Source organism: Theropithecus gelada, chromosome 7b (genome assembly GCF_003255815.1).
Source record: "Theropithecus gelada isolate Dixy chromosome 7b, Tgel_1.0, whole genome shotgun sequence".
Lineage (NCBI taxonomy): Eukaryota > Metazoa > Chordata > Mammalia > Primates > Cercopithecidae > Theropithecus > Theropithecus gelada.
This window is the reverse complement of record NC_037675.1, coordinates 95,084,031-95,105,455: the sequence shown is the minus strand read 5'-3', so window position 1 is coordinate 95,105,455 and position 21,425 is coordinate 95,084,031. Positions and strand designations below refer to the sequence as shown.

Genomic DNA, 21,425 nt, shown 5'->3' with positions numbered 1-21,425 from the left:
CAGGCTGGAGTGCAATGGTGCGATCTCAGCTCACCACAACCTCTACCTCCTGCGTTCAAGCAATTCTCCTGCCTCAGCCTCTTGAGTAGCTGAGATTACAGACATGTGCCATCATGCCTAGTTAATTTTGTATTTTTAGTAGAGATGGGGTTTCTCCATGTTGGTCAGGCTGGTCTTGAACTCCCAATCTCAGGTGATTCAATTGCCTCGGCCTCCGAAAGTGCTGGGATTACAGCTGTGAGCCACTGCGCCTGGCCCTGTTTTTTGTTTTTTTACTGTTGAGTTGTTTGAGTTCCTTGTATATTCTGGATATTGATCCCTGGTTGAAAGTTGATTCATCCTTTTTAATACTAAATGTCACAGAAACAGGTGAAGCTACCTATATGGTGCTCTCTTTTCTTTCTTCCTTTCTCTCTTCTCTGAAGTGGCCACTATTCTGAATCTGGTACTTATTGTTTCATGTATGTTTTTACACTTTATGTCTCCATTATAATATATAATATTGTTTTGCATTTTTTGACTTTCTGTAATGTTATATTGTATATATCTTTCCACAACTTGTAATTACTCACTGCAATATATTTTTGAAACTAATCCTTATTGATACATGTAGTTCTGGTTCTTCCAACTCAACAGCTTAACAATATATAATTGTATGAATTTACCAAAATTCATCGGTCAGTCCTCCTGTTGATGGAATGTTGAATTGGTTTCAATTTTGTAAGCCTTTTCTATTGCTGAATATAACACATGTTCAGAAAAGGACATAAAATATAAGCATACAGTTAAATGGATTCAGATGGTATGACACTGTAAAATATATATTTAGTCTTCGATCCTGTATCTGACATACAACTCCTAAAATCCTTAGACTCTCCAAACTGATGTCTTTTTGTTTTTTTTTTTTTTTTTTTTTTGAGACAGAGTCTCGCTCTGTCGCCCAGGCTGGAGTGCAGTGGCGCGATCTCGGCTCACTGCAAGCTCCGCCTCCCGGGTTCACGCCATTCTCCTGCCTCAGCCTCCCGAGTAGCTGGGACTACAGGCGCCCACAACCGCGCCCGGCTAATTTTTTGTATTTTTTTTTAGTAGAGACGGGGTTTCACCGTGGTCTCGATCTCCTGACCTTGTGATCCGCCCGCCTCGGCCTCCCAAAGTGCTGGGATTACAGGCGTGAGCCACCGCGCCCGGCCAACTGATGTCTTTTTGTATGCCAATAAGTTGACTGATGGCTGGCAGCCTAGGTAGCCATAGGAAGGGGACTGATCACCTGAAAGACCAAGACACATTTAGAGAGTTGGGACTATCAGCCCCACCTTTCAACCTTTAGAGAAGGTCTTAGAAGAGTTGATGGCTGGGTTGATCACCAATGGTCAATGGATTAATTGACCATGTCTACATAATGAAACCTCCATAAAAACCCAAAAGAAAAGGGTTTGAAGAGCTTCTGGATAGCTAACCACATGGAGGGTTCCTGGAAGGTGGCATGCCCAGAGAAGATATGGAAGCTTTGTGCCCTTGTGCCTTGCTTTATGCATCTCTTCATCTGTATCCTTTCTAATATTCTTTATAACTGGTAAATGTAAGTAAGTGTTTTCCTGAGTTCTGTGAGCTGCTCTACCAAATAAATTGAGCCCAAAGAGGAAGGATCCCTAATTTATAACCAGTTAGACAAAAGCATGGGTAGAACAACCAGAGCCTACAGTTGGCAAATGAAGGTGGGAGGTGGAGGGCAGTCTTAGGGGATGAGCCCTCAACCTGTGGGATGTGATGCTATATCCAGGTAAGTAGTGTCAGAATAGAACTGAATCTATTCTGCAGAATCCATTGCTTGCTTTTTGGTAGGAAGAAATCTCCACACATTTGATCACAGAAGTCTTTGGTCGTGGCAACTGTGAGAGCAGAGGGAAAACATGGTTTGAGTTTGAGTTTTTCCAGTCTCAGAAGATGGACCGAATACTCATATAATCACCTCACGGGCAAACAACAGCACATTGCAAGTGTCTCAGAAGCCCTGTGTGTCCTGTCTTAATCCTTTCATAATCAAATAAGTAGAGTCCCTGTGGGGCTGTCTCCACTGTCTTTTCTTCCTATTCATTTTCACTCATTGTGTCTTGCCTCCTCATATGTCTGGTTATCTTTGATTGTGTGCTGAATGCTTTGTTAGGAAGATATTTGCAGAAATATTTGTAGCCTGAAATGCTACCTTCCTTCAAAGAACTTTCTGTTTGTTTAGTGACAGGGGCACAATCATAGCTCACTGCAGCTTTGACCTCCTGGGCTCAAACGATCCTTCCACCTCAGCCTTCAGAGTAGCTGGAACTACAGGCATGTGTTACCATACCCAGCTAATTTTATTTTTTTTGTATTTTTTATACAGACGAGGTTTTGCCATGTTGCCTAGGCTTAGGGTTACCTTAATACACATACAAGGCTTGTAATATTTTATGTTGGGCTACCACAGGGCTTGACACTGAGCTGTGTCCACATGAAGGAAAGTTACTACGGGGGTGTTTTTACTTCGTGGTCCCAGCCAAAAATGTGTAGGTCAGGAGGCGTGGTATCAGGGTCTCTATTCTTGGTAGGTTCTGGATTCGGACTTTTGTCCCTCTAGCCTCATGGGGCTTCCAAAACTGCAGCCTCTCAGTCACATCTAGATTGACAAACACTCCCAGGGTAAAAATGGCCATCAGTGCTGGGCTCACAGCTCTGAATTTCTGGGCTCTCCCTGATCTTAGTCTCATAACCCTTCTCTATATAGTTAGCATTTTGAAGAAGTTTTCAGAAAATATTTTGTTCACTCTTTTCTTTTTACTTTTTAACTGGGAAAAAGGTTCAAATTATCTTGTTTACCACCATCAGAAGAGAAAATCCAGGATTTTAATTGTCATTATACTAAACCTATAGGTTATTCTGTGAGAATTACCTGTTTTTACTATTCTGGGTCTCCATCCATGAACATAAAATCTCTTTCCATTTATTTAACAATCTGTAATGCTCTTGAGTAAAATGTTCTGGTTATCTCCATAAAGCTCTTGCATATTCTTTTTTCTTTTCTTTTTTTTTTTTAAGACAACGTTCTCACTCTGTTGCCCAGGCTGAAAGCTCGCTGCAGCCTCAAACCCCTAGACTCAAGTGATTTTCCCACCTCAGCCCCGCAAATAGCTAGGACTAGAGGTATGCACCACCATGACTGGATAACTTTGTGTGTGTGTGTGTGAAGGACACAGAGTCTCGCTCTGTCACCCAGGCTGGAGTGCAGTGGTACAATCACGGCTCACTGCAACCTTCACCTCCCAGGGCTAAGCGATTCTCCCACCTCAGCCTCCCAAGAAGCTGGGACTACAGATGCATGCCACCATGCCCAGCAAAATTTTTGTATTTTAGTAGAGACAGTGTTTCACTATGTTGCCCAGGCTGGTCTTGAACTTCTGAGCTCAGACAATCCACCCACCTTCACCTCCCAAAGTGCTAGGATTACAAGGCATGAGCCACTTTGTCCAGCCAAATTTCTTTTTTTTTTATATATATATAGATGGAGTCTCGCCTTATTGCCCAGGCTGGTCTCAGGCTCCTGGGCTCAAGAAATCTTCCCACCTTGGCCTTTCAAAGTGATAAGATTAAGGCATGAGCCACCACACCCAGCCATTGCACATTCTTATGAGATTTATTTTTTGTCACCACAATAAATGACATTTTAAAAGTATGTTTTATAATCATCTGTAGTTGAATATTAAAATTTGGTGATTTCTGGGTATTCATTTGTATCCAACATCCTTGCTGAGCTCTCTTATAGGTTCTAAAAAGGTGTCTATAGATTCCCTTTGATTCATTTGTAATCATATCACCCATGAAAAATGAGAGTTGTATTTTTCCTTTCTAATCCTTATACCTTTGATTTCTTCTTCCTGTCTTGCAGAAGTGAATGGGACCTCCAGTACCAAGATAAATAGAAACAACGAACAGTGATGACAGGCTTTCTTGTCTTATTTATGATTTTTAAAGGGATGACTCTTAGCATTTCACCATTACATACAATGCTGGCTAGATGTTTCTGGTAGACCCACTATATGAAGTTAAGAAGTTTCCCTTCTATTCACAGTTTGATAAGAGTTTACGATAAATGACTACCGAATTATAAAATATGATTTTCTTGTATCTGCTGAATAATGATAAAAGTTTTTCTTCTTCAATCTGATAACATAGTGATATTAATAGATGTTCTAATATTTAAACATTTTATATATCAAGAAATTTCCAACTGTGTCATGAGGCCCTATTTCTAATGCATTGATTTGCTATTATTCATTCAGAAGTTTTGCATCTATGAAGGATATTGACCTATAATTTTCCTTTTCCCTATTGTCCTTCTCTGGTTGATATCAAAATTCTATTTGCCTCATAAAATGTATTGGGAAGTGTTCCCTTTTTTTCTATTCTATTGTTTGTATAAAGAAGAGATCAATCAGTTCTTAAATGTTTAGTAGAAGTTGTCCTCTAAAGCTGGAATAGTTTTTGAGGGTAGGGTTTTAACTATTGATGTCATTTTCCAGGCATCTAAGTCTAGTCAGTTATTTCTTTTTCTTTTTTTCTGGATGTTCTATATGATATATTTCTAGAAAATTGTACCTACTGTCAAAGACTTCAAATTTACTGGCATAAGGTTGTTCATTTTAAAATCTCTAATGTCTGTAGTTATGCTGATATTCATCATCATTGCTGATATTCTTTATCAGTGTCTTTTATCTGGCTTTCTTGATCAGTCTTGCCAAGAGTTTGTCTATTTTATTAGTCTAGTCAAAGAGCCACCTTTCTGTTGTATTGGTCTTCCATTGTATCTATGTCTTCCTTCCTTCCTTCCCTCCTTCTCTCCCTCCTTCGTTCCTTCCTTTCTCCTTCCTTCCTTCCCTCCTTCTCTCCTTCCTTTTTTTCCTTTCCTTCTCTCCCTCCTTCCTTCCTTCTTTCTTTTTTCCAAAGAAGAAGAGAGGGTCTTGCTCTGTCATCTAGCCTAGAGTGCAGTTGGTACAATCATAGCTCATGGCAGCCTCAAACTCCTGGGTTTAAGCAGTCCTTCCACCTCAGCCTCCAGAGCAGCTAGGACTACAGGTGCATGCCATCACACTGGCTAATTGTTTTATTTTTCTGTAGAGACAGGGTCTTGTTATGTTGCCCAGGCTGGTATATCTGTTTTTTATTTCATTAATTTCTGCTCTTATCTTTACTGTTTCCTTTCTTTAATTAATTGCCTACTATCTGTTCCATGTTTTAAAATCTTCCACATTTTTAAATATGTTCTAAAATTGGTTGACTCAGGATTCTTTATATGACCATTGCATCCACTTTGCTCACTGTATTGTTTGAATCTACTATATGTTTTATCTGCTTGATCTATCCATAACTGAAACAGAAAATCTCCCTGTATAACCTTGAATTTATCAATTTATCTTTGTAAGCCTATTATATTTTGTTTTATATATTTAGAGGCTATATTATCAGCTCTATGTAATTTTTTAATTGCCACATTATCTGGGTAAATTGCTCCTCTTATCAATATATTGTGACTTTCTTTATAATAATGCTTTTCAACTTAAAGTCAGTTGACTGACTTCAGCTTTCTTTTCATTAGCATTAGTGTGGTATATCTTTTTTCAAGCTTTTTCTTTTAAATTTTCTCAGTGTCTTTAGACATGTTTTAGACGTGGCTCAATTTTTAAAAGTCAATCTGACTATCCCTAGTGAGTCTAGTAAACTTATGTTTATTGTGATTCTGTCATCTTACGTGTGCTTGTTACAGCTTGTTCTATGCTTCTCTTTTTGTCTTGATTGAACTTTTATTCTTGTTTTATTCTCTGTTTGGAACTTATAAATTGTATTTCTGGCCTTTGGAGCTTACATTTACAATGTCTACATGTATTCTTAAGAGTTTAAAGTTATTATCTTTGCCCTTCTTGTAGATAATATATAGAATGGTTTAACTCCAATCTCCAACCACACACACACACACACCCCATACAGAGTACTATTTTCTAGTATTTTATTGTTATTTTGTTTTTATGCCCATCTGATTAACATTATTATTATTACTGCTTTATATTATCAATGATCACTTAGATTTTCACACTGTACCAATTTCTTGGAGCATCATTCCTTCACACACTTCACTCCTTCCTTCTTGGTTCACTTTCCTTCTTACATCTTTTAGTAGTTGTTTCAGTAAGAATCTATTACAAACTTTCTTATTTTCTTGATAGAATATCTATTTATCCTTCACTTTTGAAGGATAGTTTAGCTGGTAGAGAATTCCAGGTAGATAGTTCTTTTTTCTTATCATTTTAAAGACTTTTTTTTTTTTCAATTATCTTCTGGCTTTCATTGTGCTGTTGAGAAGTGTATTGTCTGTCTTCAGAGTGTCTTTTCCCTTGGTTGTTCTGAAAATGTTTTCTTTGTCTTCGCTGTTTTGACAAGTTATACCTACTCATGTACACTATGACATGAGCAGGTAAAACTTTAGCTTATTTATAATACTTTTAGGGCTCATTGTGTTTCCTGAATCAGAAAATTAAATATTTTCATCAATTCTAGAATTGATAAAAAGCATATTTTCCTTATCTGAAATATTTATTAGATATATATTAGAATTTCTCTTTATATTCATCTCTTTATCTCTCTCTTCTGAATTCTAGGTAATTTCTTCCAATCTATTTTCCATTTCACCAATTCTCTCTTTGCCTATGTCTAATTTGTTATTTAACCTATCCATTAAGTTTTTTATGTCAGTGATTGTTTTTCATTTCTAGAATTTCTACTCTGTTTAAATCTGTCTGGTTCATTTTTCTAAATTTTTGAAATGACTAAATCTATTATATTATTTTATTTATTTTCCATATGCTTATCATTTAAAGTATAGTCATTTATATATTTATATTTTTATTATAATATTTTATAATATTTATATATACATTCTTCATATGCATATCATTTAAAGTATAATCACTTATATATTATCATTTTTAATGATATGTTTATCATTTATATCTTTATCACATAGTTTTAATATTGAAAGTTCTCGTGGGAAATGATCTTGCTACTTGTTGACTATCCTAATCTATCACAAGGTGGGTTATATCTTCATTTGTTTTGTAATTTTAGATTATGAGCTCATGTTCATTAGGATTTTAACTATAGGAATCCTGCTGGGCATAGGTTGGAGACATATTAATCCAGAGAAGGTTGAGGCTTGTTTTGATCTTGCTTCTGCCAGATATTCCAAGGTTATTACTTGCTCAGCACTAATGTTATTTGACTCTTCAACTTGGGAGTTCCAAGAACATGCAGGTATTATAAATTCAAACTCTAAACCTGATCCAAGATAGGCCCATGTTTACTAATTCGCAAGGGAGACTATAAATCTTTCTCCCAGTTTCCAAACTGAGACAGACACCATTCTTTGTCACCTCTATATAAGAATGTATTCTTTCCAAACTACCCTTTTACCAAGTGACTAGCCTTTCAAGGGTTCTGACCTTTTGCTAGGGATAACTCAGATCCAACTCCCTGCCTGGATAATCCCAAGACTTCATCTCCTTTCCTTGTATGGGCTTTAAAACTCTAGCCACTAAGTTGCCAAGACAAGCAACACCCCCACCACAGGGCTATTTATATGCTTACCACTCTAATCCTCAATCCCGCTTCATTTTTGCTCCTTTCATTCTTATAAAATTAGCTCTACATTAAAAATCACCTTTATTACATTTCATCCAGTGTTCCTAGTAGTTTAAGTGGTGTGGTTTTCAGGGTATCTAGACTACCAGATTGCTAGAAAGTGAAGTTTCCAAAGTTCTTACCTTTCTGTGCCTTTTCTTTTGATTATATAAGGGAGACAGCTGAATTAGCTACTGCTATTTTTAAACGATTTCTTATAGTTTCTCATTATCAGTGAGGAAGGTAGGAACACCATCAACTGAAGCTTTCTACAAGTAGTCATCATCTTGTATTAGAATGAGAAAAGGTAGATGATAATGGGAAGTAAGAGGCCACTAAAGTTATGAGGGATTAGGAAGAGATATTGTATGTAATGAATATCTTGAATTGAAAACCAATAATATCTTGAATTCAAATGCTAGAAAGGCCCCTGTAATCAATATCTATACTGTACAACATAGAAAGTATAAACTCATTATGCTTTGTCCCCCCAAAAAGGTATAATTTAAACAAATTAAACATAAACACAATGAAGAAATCAAATGGTTTCTAGAAATAGAAAATCTTTTTGGTGCTGTTTCTTATAGATCTACTTTTTTAAGTGAAAAAGAAGGAAGAAGTTATCTTTCAAGAAGATTCTAAAAGAAGAAAAAAATGCTGACCATCTTGGTAGTTAGAAAACATATTGCTCCAGGCAGGGTAATAAATAGTTTCTAATCAGAAAAACCAAAGAAAAGATTACCATGGAACACTTAACATGACAGAATGGACCCAAGTTGGTAAGAAAGAGGACAAGAATGCTTTAAATAGAATGAAAGCCTTAGTATAAAATTAGATTTTTATGAGGAAAATAAAGGGCTTATAGAAATGGACAACATGAATAAGAGACATTCTGAATGTTCAAGAGAGAACAACAGAAACAGAGATCCATTGAAAACAAGCTTGGAAAATTTGGAAATTGAAAGGGTAACATTTGCACATTGTTCTTAAGGACAGAAATGCTCCCAATTTGCCCTGCCTTCTGCTTTTCCATTAGGACAGCATCTACCAGCTCCAACAAGGCTGCTACTGCCACTGGGCCAGCAGTACTTTTCCACTTTCTCGGTAGTGGGCCAGGGTTGCTGCAGATAATGCAATAGAGAAACCATTATTAAGACAAGATGACAAAAGATGAGATTCCAATCTCAGAGGCCAAGAACCCAGACCTGAAGAGACAGACACATGATGAGAATTAAGGAGCCCTTCAAAGGCTTTTACAAATGACAAGCTGATATTCTTCTACTTTGGGTATAAAAATGATATGTAGAGATATCTTGCCCCCAATCATGGGATGGTGAACTTGAAAAGGACCTTAAGAGGTCCTGTCAACCATTAGCTCTTTTCATTAAAAATACCACTTCTGTTCTAACCACATGACCCTCAGTTCTCCAAATCTGCATATGTGCATATTTTACACATTGTGTGTGTGTGTGTGCGTGTGTGTGTGTGTGTGTGTGTGTGTGTGTTTAAAGTGTTTCCCTACCATGGTATTTATTAGATCTCAGTAGTATTACTCATTTTTAACTATATGGAAGCCACTGACCTAAAAGGGACTTGACACTGATTCAAAAGAATAGATTTCTTCCAGTTTTCAGTTTCAGAGGAACACGCATATGGAAGCTTGCTTACCTTAGTGAAAGCTCGGTAACATAAGCCACACAGCTCCACCAGGTAGGCCAGAGTGAAGACGGCATTCTGAATTACAAAGCTGAGCAGTTTTGAAAACGGTTCCAACAAACTCTGCAATGAGATTGGGGCCAAATAAAGTCAATTGCTGATTATTTCATTTTAAAAAGTATTAAAATCTTATGATACTTTAACTAATGGAATCACTGTTTTTTAAATTGAAAAATCTATTGCCAGATGGCTCCTGTAGCAACCCCGTTGGTCTAATAAAAACAGAACTGTACCTTCAGTCAAGGGCTCAAAGAGCAGGATCAAATCATTTCACTGCTCAAAAAGACATTCATTTTTCCATGTGGTATCATTTACAAACCTTCCTAACTTCAACCCTGTCTTCATGTCCACCCTAAGCAATCAAGAGTATGGGGTTGGCAGTTGGATCTTCCACTTTATTTTCGGCACATTTAAGTGTTTATGAGTTCATCATATTCAGATCCGGAAGCCTGTCTTCTGGGTTAAGTAGCGCAAACCACCCTTGCGTGTAAGTACCAAAGTACTATAGCTTATATAAAATTCATCACAACCCAGCCTCCTGCCAATGTTTATCAGGAAGGCATAGTCTGTTTCGGTTTCTCCCCCTGAATCTTACCCATAAAGGATCAGTTTTAGTTCCATATGCTTTCTTAAGTTATTTAGAGTGGCCGGGCGCGGTGGCTCAAGCCTGTAATCCCAGCACTTTGGGAGGCCGAGGCGGGTGGATCACGAGGTCAGGAGATCGAGACCATCCTGGCTAACATGGTGAAACCCCGTCTCTACTAAAAATACAAAAAACTAGCCGGGCGTGGTGGCGGGCGCCTGTAGTCCCAGCTACTCGGAGGCTGAGGCAGGAGAATGGCGTGAACCTGAGAGGCGGAGCTTGCAGTGAGCCGAGATCGCGCCACTGCACTCCAGCCTGGGTGACACAGCGCGAGACTCTGTCTCAAAAAAAAAAAAAAAAAAAAAAAAAAAAAAAGTTATTTAGAAACATTTGTTGAGTACCTACTGAGTGTCAGACTGAGTTAGATGGATGATTTCATATAGTTTATCTTATTCAAATTTTTCATAACTATCCTGGGAGACAGTGTGTTACAATATAGGTAATGACACAAGCACTAAATTCTGACACAAGGGTTTTCACACTCTAGCTCACTGTGACCTTGAATAAGTGATTTAATCTCTCTGGAACTTGGTTTTCTCCTCTGTAAAAGGGGAATAATAATGGCTTCCACCTCATTAGGGTGCAAGTTATGAGAATTAAAAGAGATAATATATGTAAAGCACTTGGCACCAGTAAGCTCTCCATCATTGTTAGCTATGGTCTTCATTATTAACCTTCTGAAGCTTTAGTATCCATTCCTATTCTGCAGCTTAGGCAGTTAAGTAGACAAGTAATTTGCCTAAGGTCATGAAGGTATCAGGTGGAATTCAAAGCCAAGTTCCAGGGCAATTTTCCACAGGTAGAATTGCTCTGCAGAGAAGATAGGATTTTAACTGGATTCCAAAACACTTGCATGCCATGATTTCCACTACTTCTCAATCTCTATAGTGCTCGCTGTCTGGTTTTCAAAAGTAATATATGTTCAATGTCAAACTCAAGATATGTAGGAAAGGACACATGAGGAAGTAAAAGTCATCCATAATCCCACCACCTCATGATTACATTTTGAACATAGTGGAAATATTACACATATAAAATCTTGTATTTTTTAAAATTATACTTTAAGTATAGGGTTCTAGGGTACATGTGCACAACGTGCAGGTTTGTTACATATGTATACATGTGCCATGTTGGTGTGCTGCACCCATTAACTCGTCATTTACATTAGGTATATCTCCTAATGCTATCCCTCCCCCCTCCCCCCTCCCCACAATAGGACCTGGTATGTGGTGCTCCCCTTCCTGTGTCCAAGTGATCTCATTGTTCAATTCCCACCTATGAGTGAGAACATGTGGTATTTGGTTTTCTGTTCTTGCGAGAGTTTGCTGAGAATGATGGTTTCCAGCTGCATCTATGTCCCTACAAAGGACACTAACTCATCCTTTTTTATGGCTGCATAGTATTCCATGGTGGAAATGTGCCACATTTTCTTAATCCAGTCTGTCACTGATGGACATTTGGGTTGATTCCAAGTCTTTGCTATTGTGAATAGTGCCACAATAAACATACGTGTGCATGTGTCTTTATAGCAGCATGACTTATCATCCTTTGGGTATATCCCCAGTAATGGGATGGCTTGTATTTTGTTTTTTATTAACTTAATATAACATCAGAAATTCCCAGTGCCATTTAATTCTTCATAATCACCAATTCTATAAATAACACCCCAATAAAAATATTTTACATGAAATTAGCATTTGCGTTTTCTTCCTTGAATAGATTCCCAGAAAAAAATGACTAAATCAAAGGATATAAGCATATTTGAGGTTCTTTTTTCTTATTGATACAAAAATGAATGCACTCTGTGTTAGTTGACCTAAAGATAGGAATTCTGTTTTTTACTTATTTGTATTTCCCACAGAAATCATGTGGTGCTTTCCATATAGAAAATCTTAAAGAAACTCACAGAAATAGTACTAATGATTCATTATTCTTTGCTCCATATAAATGCTGTTGCCTTGAGGTTGGGTGCAGTGGCTCATGCCTGTAATCCCAGCACTTTGGGAGGCCGAGGTGGGTGGATCACTTGAGGTCAGGAGTTCAAGACCAACCTGGCCAACATGATGAAACCCCATCTCTACTAAAAATACAAAAATTAGCCAGGCGTAGTGGCACATGCCTGTAGTCCCAGCTACTTGGAAGGCTGAGGCAGGGAGAATTGCTTGAACGTGGGAGCCAGAGGCTGCAGTGAGCCAAGTTGGCATCACTGCACTCCAGCATGGGCGACAGAGTGAGACTCCGTCTCAAAAAAAAAATATATATATAGATGTGTGTGTATGTGTGTACATATATATATATATGTACATTATTGTCTTGAAACATTGATGATAGATGAATGGAATGGGAATGTCTCATGTTGCACATAATGTATCCTTATTGGTCAAAAAGAGAAGCCTGAATTCAAGCCTATAAGGAAACTTGCTCTTATATCTAGAACAGCAGCACAGTGATGGGGCAATACAGACCCAAAGGACCTATATTCAAGTCTCAAATCTACTAACCAGCTATGTGATCCTGGCCAAGACACTTCATCTCTCTGAACCTGTTTCCTCATCTGTAAATGAGCGGATTGAACCCAATGATCTCTTTGTTACTTTCTAGCATAAATCATGAGTCTATGAAAGCACAGTCAACTTAAATAGTTGCAGAATACGTACATTGTTGGTATATTAAAGAGTAATTACAAGCTATAGCAATACAAACTATGGTACCATGGCATCGAATGCAGCCAGAAAATATTGCTTGGAATAAAAAGGTGAATGAGACACGGTGCAGAACTTCTTGAAGCTTGTGGTCTCATTGGGACCACTTCAGGGCAATGTACCTGCTACTATAGAGAGCTCTATCAAATACTGTGGGAGCTGATACAGGAGAAAGTTGCTACAGATAATATGAACATGTATTTTCATTAAATGAGACCTTGAAGAATGAGAAGGAGTTCATCACACCAACAAGGGCATAAAGCATTTCAGGCAAAGGAAATGGCCTAAGCAAAGGCAAGGAAATACGAAATTAAATAAGATTATATATCTGAAGCATTAAGCACAATGTCTGCCATAGGATAACAAACAGTGGTTGTTGTTTCGATGATGATGATGATAACGCTGATTCTGAAAGTGCACAGGAGGAATGGATGAAAGAGACATGGAGCCAAAGATTAAATTGGAAAGGTGGGCTGGAGAGTTATGAAATAACATCTTAGATACCACATTAAGGAATCTGGACATCATCCTGAAAGAAATGAGAAGTTATCAGAGATTTTAAAGCAAGGAACCAACACAATAAGATCCTGTTTAGAAGGATCGCCTAGTTAGTAGTATGGGGGATGGATTGGGGCCATGGCACAGGGCTAGCAGGACCAATTACAAACCATGACATTGTGATGTATTAGATAGAGCTCTTTATACAAGGCACTGACCTAGCGTGAAGAGAGAGAAGGAGGCTGAAAGGGAAGCATTTGGTGTGCGATAACTGTGTCTTCAGTATTGCTACAAGCTTATCTCATAAGGTTAAAAAATAACTGACTAACCAATTGGTTATGTTTTTCTGAAGCATACATACCCTTGTAGCATTGGTAGAAGGGATCTTCAAGAGGCAAATCATAATTCTCAAACTGGAATCTAAAGAACACTGTGAATAAATATGAAAAAAGTAAAAATCAGTTTCCACCTTAATATACCTTTTGCTTCAAATATGTCCTGAAAACATTTATTTTAGCAGAAGGAAAAATCTGAAATATGACTGCCTCTCTACAGTTTCCCATGCCATAATATCCTTTTTGAAAGAAAAAGCATTCTCAGGTTAAAACAATTTTAATTAAACAATTATACAATGCTAAACAATTAAATAACTAAACACAGCTCCTAAACTATTTTTCAAAGATATAGCCCTAAAAATTAACGAGATAGACAGGTGAATAGGGAGATGGGTGGAAGGATGGACGGATGAATGGATGGACGGATGGATGAATGGATGGATGGACAATGAACAGAAATTTGTTGGTAGATATTAAATGTATCTAACTCTAAAGAGATACACCAATATGTGAAAGGCCATTTTAGGGGGGGAAAAAACCTACTTAGATCTATTTTAGAAAACCATGAATCCACATAAGAACCAGTTTCATCTTCCCTTTCTCTGCTCTGAAGAAACAAGACAAAAACCTGAGAAAATGCAGTAAAACTTCTACAAGAGAAAATCATACCTTACCTATCCATTCGAGTTTTACATTGACAAGATTCCACATCAAAATGTACTTTTTAAATTGAGTTTACTAGGATGGGGGGAAACATTACAGCAAGAATAAACAATGATATGGTAAACAGATCACAATAGCAGGCTGTAGTTAATTGTCTACAGCTGTGTACATACATTAACTTCTTCAAGACAGTACAAAATAAGCCAGGAGTTTTCCAAGTGGAATCCTGGAACCAGCAGCTAGAAATGTGCCAGAATGCAAATCCTCAAGCCCCACTCCTACTGAATCAGAAACTCCCAAATCAGGCCCAGTAAGTTGTGTTTTAGCAAGTCCTTCAGGGACACTGATGCACACTGACGTTTGAGATCTGCTTCTATGAACTGATGAAAACAAACTATAGAAGGTTTCAGTGGTTTACTATTTTCCCCAGAGATTAAAAACAAAGGTAGAAGATGATCAGGGGCAGTGCCCAGATCTGCCCTAGCCAGGGAAATTCTTACACAGATTCTGAAAGTATTTCACAAGTGCCTTCGAAGGGAACCACTGGTTCTATTTAATCTGCTTGACACTCATCGGAGTTGGTGTGACATTTACATTACTTTAAACCAGAGGCTGAAAACTGGCTGCTCATCAGACCCCCATAGTGATTTAAAAACCAGAAAATGTCATCTTGGGAGTAAAAGGGAAGACAGACAACCTGAGGCCTGCGCTCCCACAGAACAACAATTGGCAGGCATGAGTAGCCGCTGACCTCGTAGAAGGACTGGCACATTCCAGTTCCTAAGGGCCTCAATTCTCCTTATTATCTTTTCTCCCTTATTAACCCTGTAGGCAGGGTTCCTATGGGCAGGCTGATTGTCACGAATTAGGCATGCCACTTGTTTACAGCTGGCAACACTTGCCACTCTTCTGTGCTCAAGTTAAATCTTCTGACAGTCACATCGGCACACAGGCATTTAATTTGCCATACCTCAGCTGGGAGTGGTGGCTCATGCCTGTAATCCCAGCCCTTTGGGAGGCTGAGGAGGGCAGTTCATGAGGTCAGGAGATGGAGACCATCCTGGCTAACATGGTGAAACCCCATCTCTACTAAAAATACAAAAAAAGTAGCTGGGCGTGGTGGCAGGCACCTGTAGTCCCAGCTACTTGGGAGGCTGAGGCAGGAGAAAGGCATGAACCTGGGAGGCAGAGCTTGCAGTGAGCCGAGATTGCACCACTGCAATCCGGTCTGGGCGACAGAGCGAGACTCCGTCTCAAAAAAAAAAAAAAAATTGCCATACCTCATCCCATCCCTTCTCTGAGTGTGTGCGGCTCTTTAGCAGTGAAGCCCTGATTGGTTCTCGGGTCCTAGGAGGCTCCATGTGCTTAAAATTTGTGCACTCAGTTTCCTGTGTGTTGATGTACAGTAGCTATACACATACACAGTTTCAAAGTACTAGCCCTTCTTGCTTGGATTTATTCAGCTATTCCAGATCTGTGGGCAAACAAGGATCATAGAATATAAGAGGTGGTAAAGATCCCTCCTTTGTACTCCTGCTTCTCACAGTAACTCCAAACTCAGAGCAGCACACGCTGAGTTAAGGGTCCCTGCATTATCCCTTGCAGACCTATTAGTAGTATCTGCCTATTTGGAAAAATGTATTATCACAGGTGGCTGATCTTTGTCAAGTATCTTATGTATACATAATACTCATTTCAGAAGTAGAGCTACTAATATGTAACCTGATCCTTTTGTTTTTCTGTCTACGGGAAATGCACTTTATTTTTATTTTATTTTATATTTTTGAGACAAGATCTCACTCTGTTGCCCAGGCTGGAGTGCCGTGGCACAAACATGGCTCATTACAACCTCGACTTCCCGGGCTCAAGCAATCTTCCTGCCTCAGCCTCCCAAGTAGCTGGGACAACAGATACATGCCATCACACCTGGCTAATTTTTAAAATATTTTCTATTTGTTTATTTATTTTTGAGACAGAGTCTCTCTCTGTCGTCCAGGCTAGAGTGCAGTGGTGCAATCATGGCTCACTGTAGCCTCAACCTCCTGGGCTCAAACAATGAGCCCACTTCAGCCTCCCAAGTAGCTGGGACTACAGGTGTATGCCACCGTGCCCAGCTAATTTTCTTTAAGAGTCAGAGTTGCACTATATTGCCTAGCCTATGTTTTTTAAAAAATCTTTCATAGAGACGAAGTCTTGCCATGCTCCCCAGACTGGTCTCAAACTCCTGGGTTCAAGCAATCCTCCTACCTTTGCCTCTCAAAGTGTTGGGATTACAGGCATGAGCCACTAGGCCCTGCCTGATTCATTTTGTTGCCAGTTAAATGCTTCTGTAATCTGCATAGAGAAAGCACAAAAAACCTCATGGTGCAGGTCAGGTTCAAAGCCAGCAACACCACTGCCAGCCATCACCCTGCCCCCTACTCTAGAGACATGAATGTCTTCACCCCCCCCTGCTGTAGAAGGGCAAGAAGAATCTGTTAGTGAAATGAGCACTGGACTATAAGTCAGAAAACTCAGTTCTAATCCCCACATTGCCACCACTGTATTGTTTCCAGAAGCTACACCGCCTCTCTGAATTTGCAGAATTCATTTAGAAAACAGGGGCATTAGAAAGGATGATCTTTATAGATTTCTTCCAGCTTTAACAGTATTGGCTTCTTATTTGCATTTACTGAGCTCAAGTTGTCAATGATCCTTGGGCCACCAGATTTCCAGGTAGGTAATTGTGTGTATATTCTTGGGAGATGGTATGGTGTAGGGTGTAACAGTCAAGCAGAAATATCATCATTCACAAACACAGCAATCACTTCCCTTTAGATCATTCTCTAAAATGGAAACTTTACATTATAAGTCTGGGCTGCTTTTGGACAAAACTATTTATTTACTTATTTAATATCTACCAGAGAAAAACTGCCAGATAAACACAATCTACTCATGTCTTCCTGGCTGTTTTTTTTTTTTTTTTTCCCAAATCAACTGGAAACATGCATATTCATAATCAGTGAGCAAAATGCTCGCTCCACATTCCTGTCATTCTCTAAGAGAACACAGAACAACCCAAAGAAGCCTCCTCACTCCGTGGCTGACGGAGTTTCCTCATTCTCCTTTGCCATACATTAAATCACCCAAGACTCTGCTGCTTGTAAACAAATGGTCTGAAAATGGTAAGAAATTAATTGACAATGAAATCTTCGGCTCAGCTTACCTTCAGAGGTAAAACGCAAGGCAGCTTGGCAAAAAATGTCTGAAACTGGTTGCTGATTGTGGTCCACAGGCTACTAGGAGAATCCATAGGCAAAGCTTCCATGAAGGTTGCAATGTTTTCCAAACAGCGTATCATAGCACCCCCTGCTGGTAAATTCTTTTTGTTATTTAGACCCTAAAAACACAAAAGCATAGGCAATCAACTGCTGAAAGAGCACAGGAATGCACAGCGCTGTTTGGTGAAGGTCAGTTTAAAAGTCACATCCTCAGGCTATAAACGTGTTCAGTGCCTACTACATAGGCCAATCCCTGTGATAGACTGGAGGGATACCGAGAAAAATCGTTCAGACAAACTTAAGGGGGAAAATTGGTGAGAGGTGAAATGTGAGCAAGAAATAGGAAACAGCTTCCAAGGGTCTACAACTGGTGTGGTTCGGTGCTAAGAAAGCAATGAATGATGCTCACTGGAAATAATCCCCAGCACAAAGACTGAGCGTAGAATTACAGGAGCTGCAGCTTTTTTTCTAGCAGTGAGCATCTCCCATAAGCAAACCCCGAGAGCTGACCTGCAGTGGCGCTGAGACTCGAACCCAAGTCTCTTGATCCAACACCCATAGCTCCACCCACCACTCTGCCCTTGGAAAACCGGGTTGTTCTGTGGAGGCAAGGTCATGACTTAGGCTGAGGGTATGGAGAAGTTTTCAATGAAGAGTAAATCCACGCAAAGCAGCAATGTCCAACTGACACTTTTCTATGTGATTCTACTTCTTAATTAACTTTTTAAAATTTAAATTATGTTAATTTTTAAAATTTAAATTATTTAAATTTTAGCATTTTCTATTATTTTTCTTTTGAGTTGGGGGTCTCGCTCTGTTGCCCAACTTGGAGCATCGTATAGCCATCACAGCTCACTGCAGCCCCCAACTCCTGAGTTCAAGTGATCCTTCCCCTCCATCTCCTGAGTAGCTGGGACTGCAGGCATGTGCCACCATGCCAGTTAATTTTTTTATTTTTATTTTGTAGAGATGGGGGTCTTGCTATGTTGCACAGGCTGGTCTTGAACTCCTGGCCTCAAGCAATCCTCCTGCCTCAGCCTCCCAAAGTGCTGGGATAATAGGCATGAGGCACTGCACTCAGCCCTTAGCTTTAAATTTAATATAAATTTTTAATTTAAAAATTTTAGATTTCATTTTTAAATTAAATAACATTGAAATCCTTCCTCAGCAGTACCCTACGGTGTGACTCAAAGAAACACCCACAGTTGTGCTGGGCTTAGAGTTTCGGCTGGGGCTTAGGGTATTACTAAAGGAAACCCACCTCTAGGAGCTGACTGAGAGCTGCGATAGAGCTCAGCTCGTTGAAGTCCATCAGAGACGAGGCTAAGGTCCGTAAAAAAGTCCCATCTGGAAAGTCAACAATCAGATTTAGTGTTTGGATGTCTGGGATGAGGCAAATTTGTGGTGTCTGGATTCTCAGTGGATGAATTACCTTTGATGGTGCTTTGGAACAGCTGTGGGAAGATGCCGTTGGGGGCCAACTGATGGAAGATGCAGCGCAGGAACTGCTTGGCCACCCCCGCCGCATTGCCAGGAACCATCATGCTGGAGTTGAACAGGGGAGAAAAGACATGAAGTCATGGGCCAGTGAACATGTGTTCAGGTATTTACTTAGAGTTCAATCATTTGCACACCATGCCTCTTATGGGATAGCTCACTGTCACGTTCATCAGTGAAATGAAATATTCTACTCAAACCTAATCCCTGTTAACAAGAAGTTTTTAGAAAGAGAGAACCATGAAATGCCAGCATAGTCTCAGACATATTCCAGGTCCCACAATGGACTCAGGAAGGTTATGAGGTCCTGAGAGAAGAGGTCACATACAAAGGTCACATGCTCACGGAATGACAGTCAAGACTAGAGCTCTGGATGAGGATTACCAGGAAAATCCTCCCAGGAAAGTGTCACTGGCTAAGAGAGAGTTGCTCTGAGGAAAAAAAATTCATATACATATATGCGTGCAGTGAGGGAGATGTTCATTCTCATTAGGAGATCTGGGAAGTTTTCTTTGGGCATCCGTAAAAAGGCTGGACTTTGACAGGTGCAGTTTGCCCTTCACCCTTCATGTGCACCTCTGTACATCAAAAGTAGGGCCAAATTTATGAGGCCCTGCCCCTTAGACCAAGGTACCAGAAGGGATGCTTCTTGAAGCAGTTAGGGGATAAGTTATCAGAAGGAAGAAAGAAAAAATCAAAGAACATAAATAGATAAAGAGTAAGAAGTGCTGCTTACCTAATTATGCCAATTATTACCTCATTATGCCACATCTACCCTGAAATGCTGGTTCAAAGTTTTAGGTCAAAAACATTCTTCAGGAAAAAATAATACCGAACTTAAAATAACTTCAGAAAATAGGGAAGGAGAGAACCCTTTCCAATTTGTTTGATGCAGCCAGCATAGCCCTAAAACTAAAATCAATAAAGCCACTATCAAAATAAATTTTAAAAAAGAAGGAAACAGAAAAGAAATGGGAAGAGGACAGACACACCCATAGTCATCATGGCCATTGAATTCAGCTATAGATTAAAAGACCAAGTAGGGTCATGACCAAGTAGGGTTTATCCCAAGAGTGTAACAATAGTTTAATACTCAAAAATCAGTCAGTACAATTCAATATACTAAGAAATAAAGGACAAAAACTTTAATCTCAATAGATGCAGAAAATACATCTCACAAAAGTCAACACACATCACAACAAAAACTCAGACTGGGCCAGGCGCAGTGGCTATCGCCTGTAATCACAGCACTTTGGGAGGCCAAAGCAGGAAGACTGCGTGAGCCTAAGAGTTGGAGACCAGCCTGGGAAACAGGGCAAAACCCCCCCATTTCTACAAAAAAATACAAAAAACTAGCTGGGTGTGGTGGCACACACCTGTAGACCCACCTACTCAGGAGGCTTAGGTGGGAGGATCACTTGAGCCAGGGAGGTTGAGACTGCCAAGATGGTGCCACAGAACTCCAACCTGGGTGATAGAGCAAGACCCTGTCTCAACAACAGCAACAGCAACAACAACAAAAACCCTTAAACTGGAAAAAACCTCAATTTGCTAAAGGGCATCTATAAAAAACCTATAGCTACTGTGATTAATAGTAAATATTGAATACTTTCCCTGTAAGAGAGGAAACAGGACAAGGGTGCCCACTCTCCCATCTCTATGATTGCATTGGCAGTCCTAGCCATTGCAATAAGGCAACAAAAAGAAACAAAAGGCATAAAGATCAGAAAGGAAGTAGTAAAACTCTTGCTATTTATAGATGATTTTTCTACACAAAATCAAATCCTAAGAAATCTACAAAGCGACTACTAGAACTAATAAGTGAGTTTAGCTAGAATACAATGTGAATATGCAAATATCAATTGTTTAGATATCAGCAGCAAAAAGTTGAAATTTTTTAAAATTCCATTTACATTAGTATAAAAAACATAAAATTCTTGAAAGTAAATTAACAAAAATGGCAAAACCTCTACACTGAAAACTAAAAAACACTGCTGAGAGAAATTAAAGATCTCATGAAACTGAGATACATACCATGTTCATGAATTGGAAGATTCAATATTTTCATGCTGTCAGTTATCCCCAAATTGATTTGTTCTTTCAATACAACCCCAGGAGGCTTTTTTGATAAAAATAACAAGCTTATACCAAAATCTTTATGAAAATGTAAAGAATCTAGAGATCCAAACCAATCTTGAAAAAGATAACTAAATTTGGAGGACTCACGGTACCTGACTTTAAGATGTACTACTTACTATGAAGCTACTATAATCAAGACAGTGTGGTGCAAGCTTAAGAATTAATATATAGATCAGTGGAACAGAATAGACAGCCCAGAAATAGACCCACTCTTCTATGGTTTCTCAGCTTAACAGGCACCACAGTGATCCAATAAGAAAAGAGAGTATCTTTT

General features: G+C 39.1%; 1 protein-coding gene across 3 annotated transcripts in view; it reads right to left on the bottom strand.

Annotated features, from left to right (window-relative positions):
- Window positions 1-21,425, bottom strand: part of UNC79 (unc-79 homolog, NALCN channel complex subunit) — a 371,443-nt gene that overhangs the window by 37,317 nt on the left and 312,701 nt on the right. For all 3 annotated transcript variants that reach the window (XM_025391814.1, XM_025391812.1, XM_025391813.1), the window contains 5 exons: window positions 18,948-19,060; window positions 18,777-18,862; window positions 17,461-17,634; window positions 13,619-13,687; window positions 9,367-9,477 (listed from right to left, as the gene is read on the bottom strand). In XM_025391814.1, the coding sequence (XP_025247599.1) occupies window positions 9,367-9,477; window positions 13,619-13,687; window positions 17,461-17,634; window positions 18,777-18,862; window positions 18,948-19,060 (553 nt within the window). The remainder of the gene's footprint in view (window positions 1-9,366; window positions 9,478-13,618; window positions 13,688-17,460; window positions 17,635-18,776; window positions 18,863-18,947; window positions 19,061-21,425) is intronic.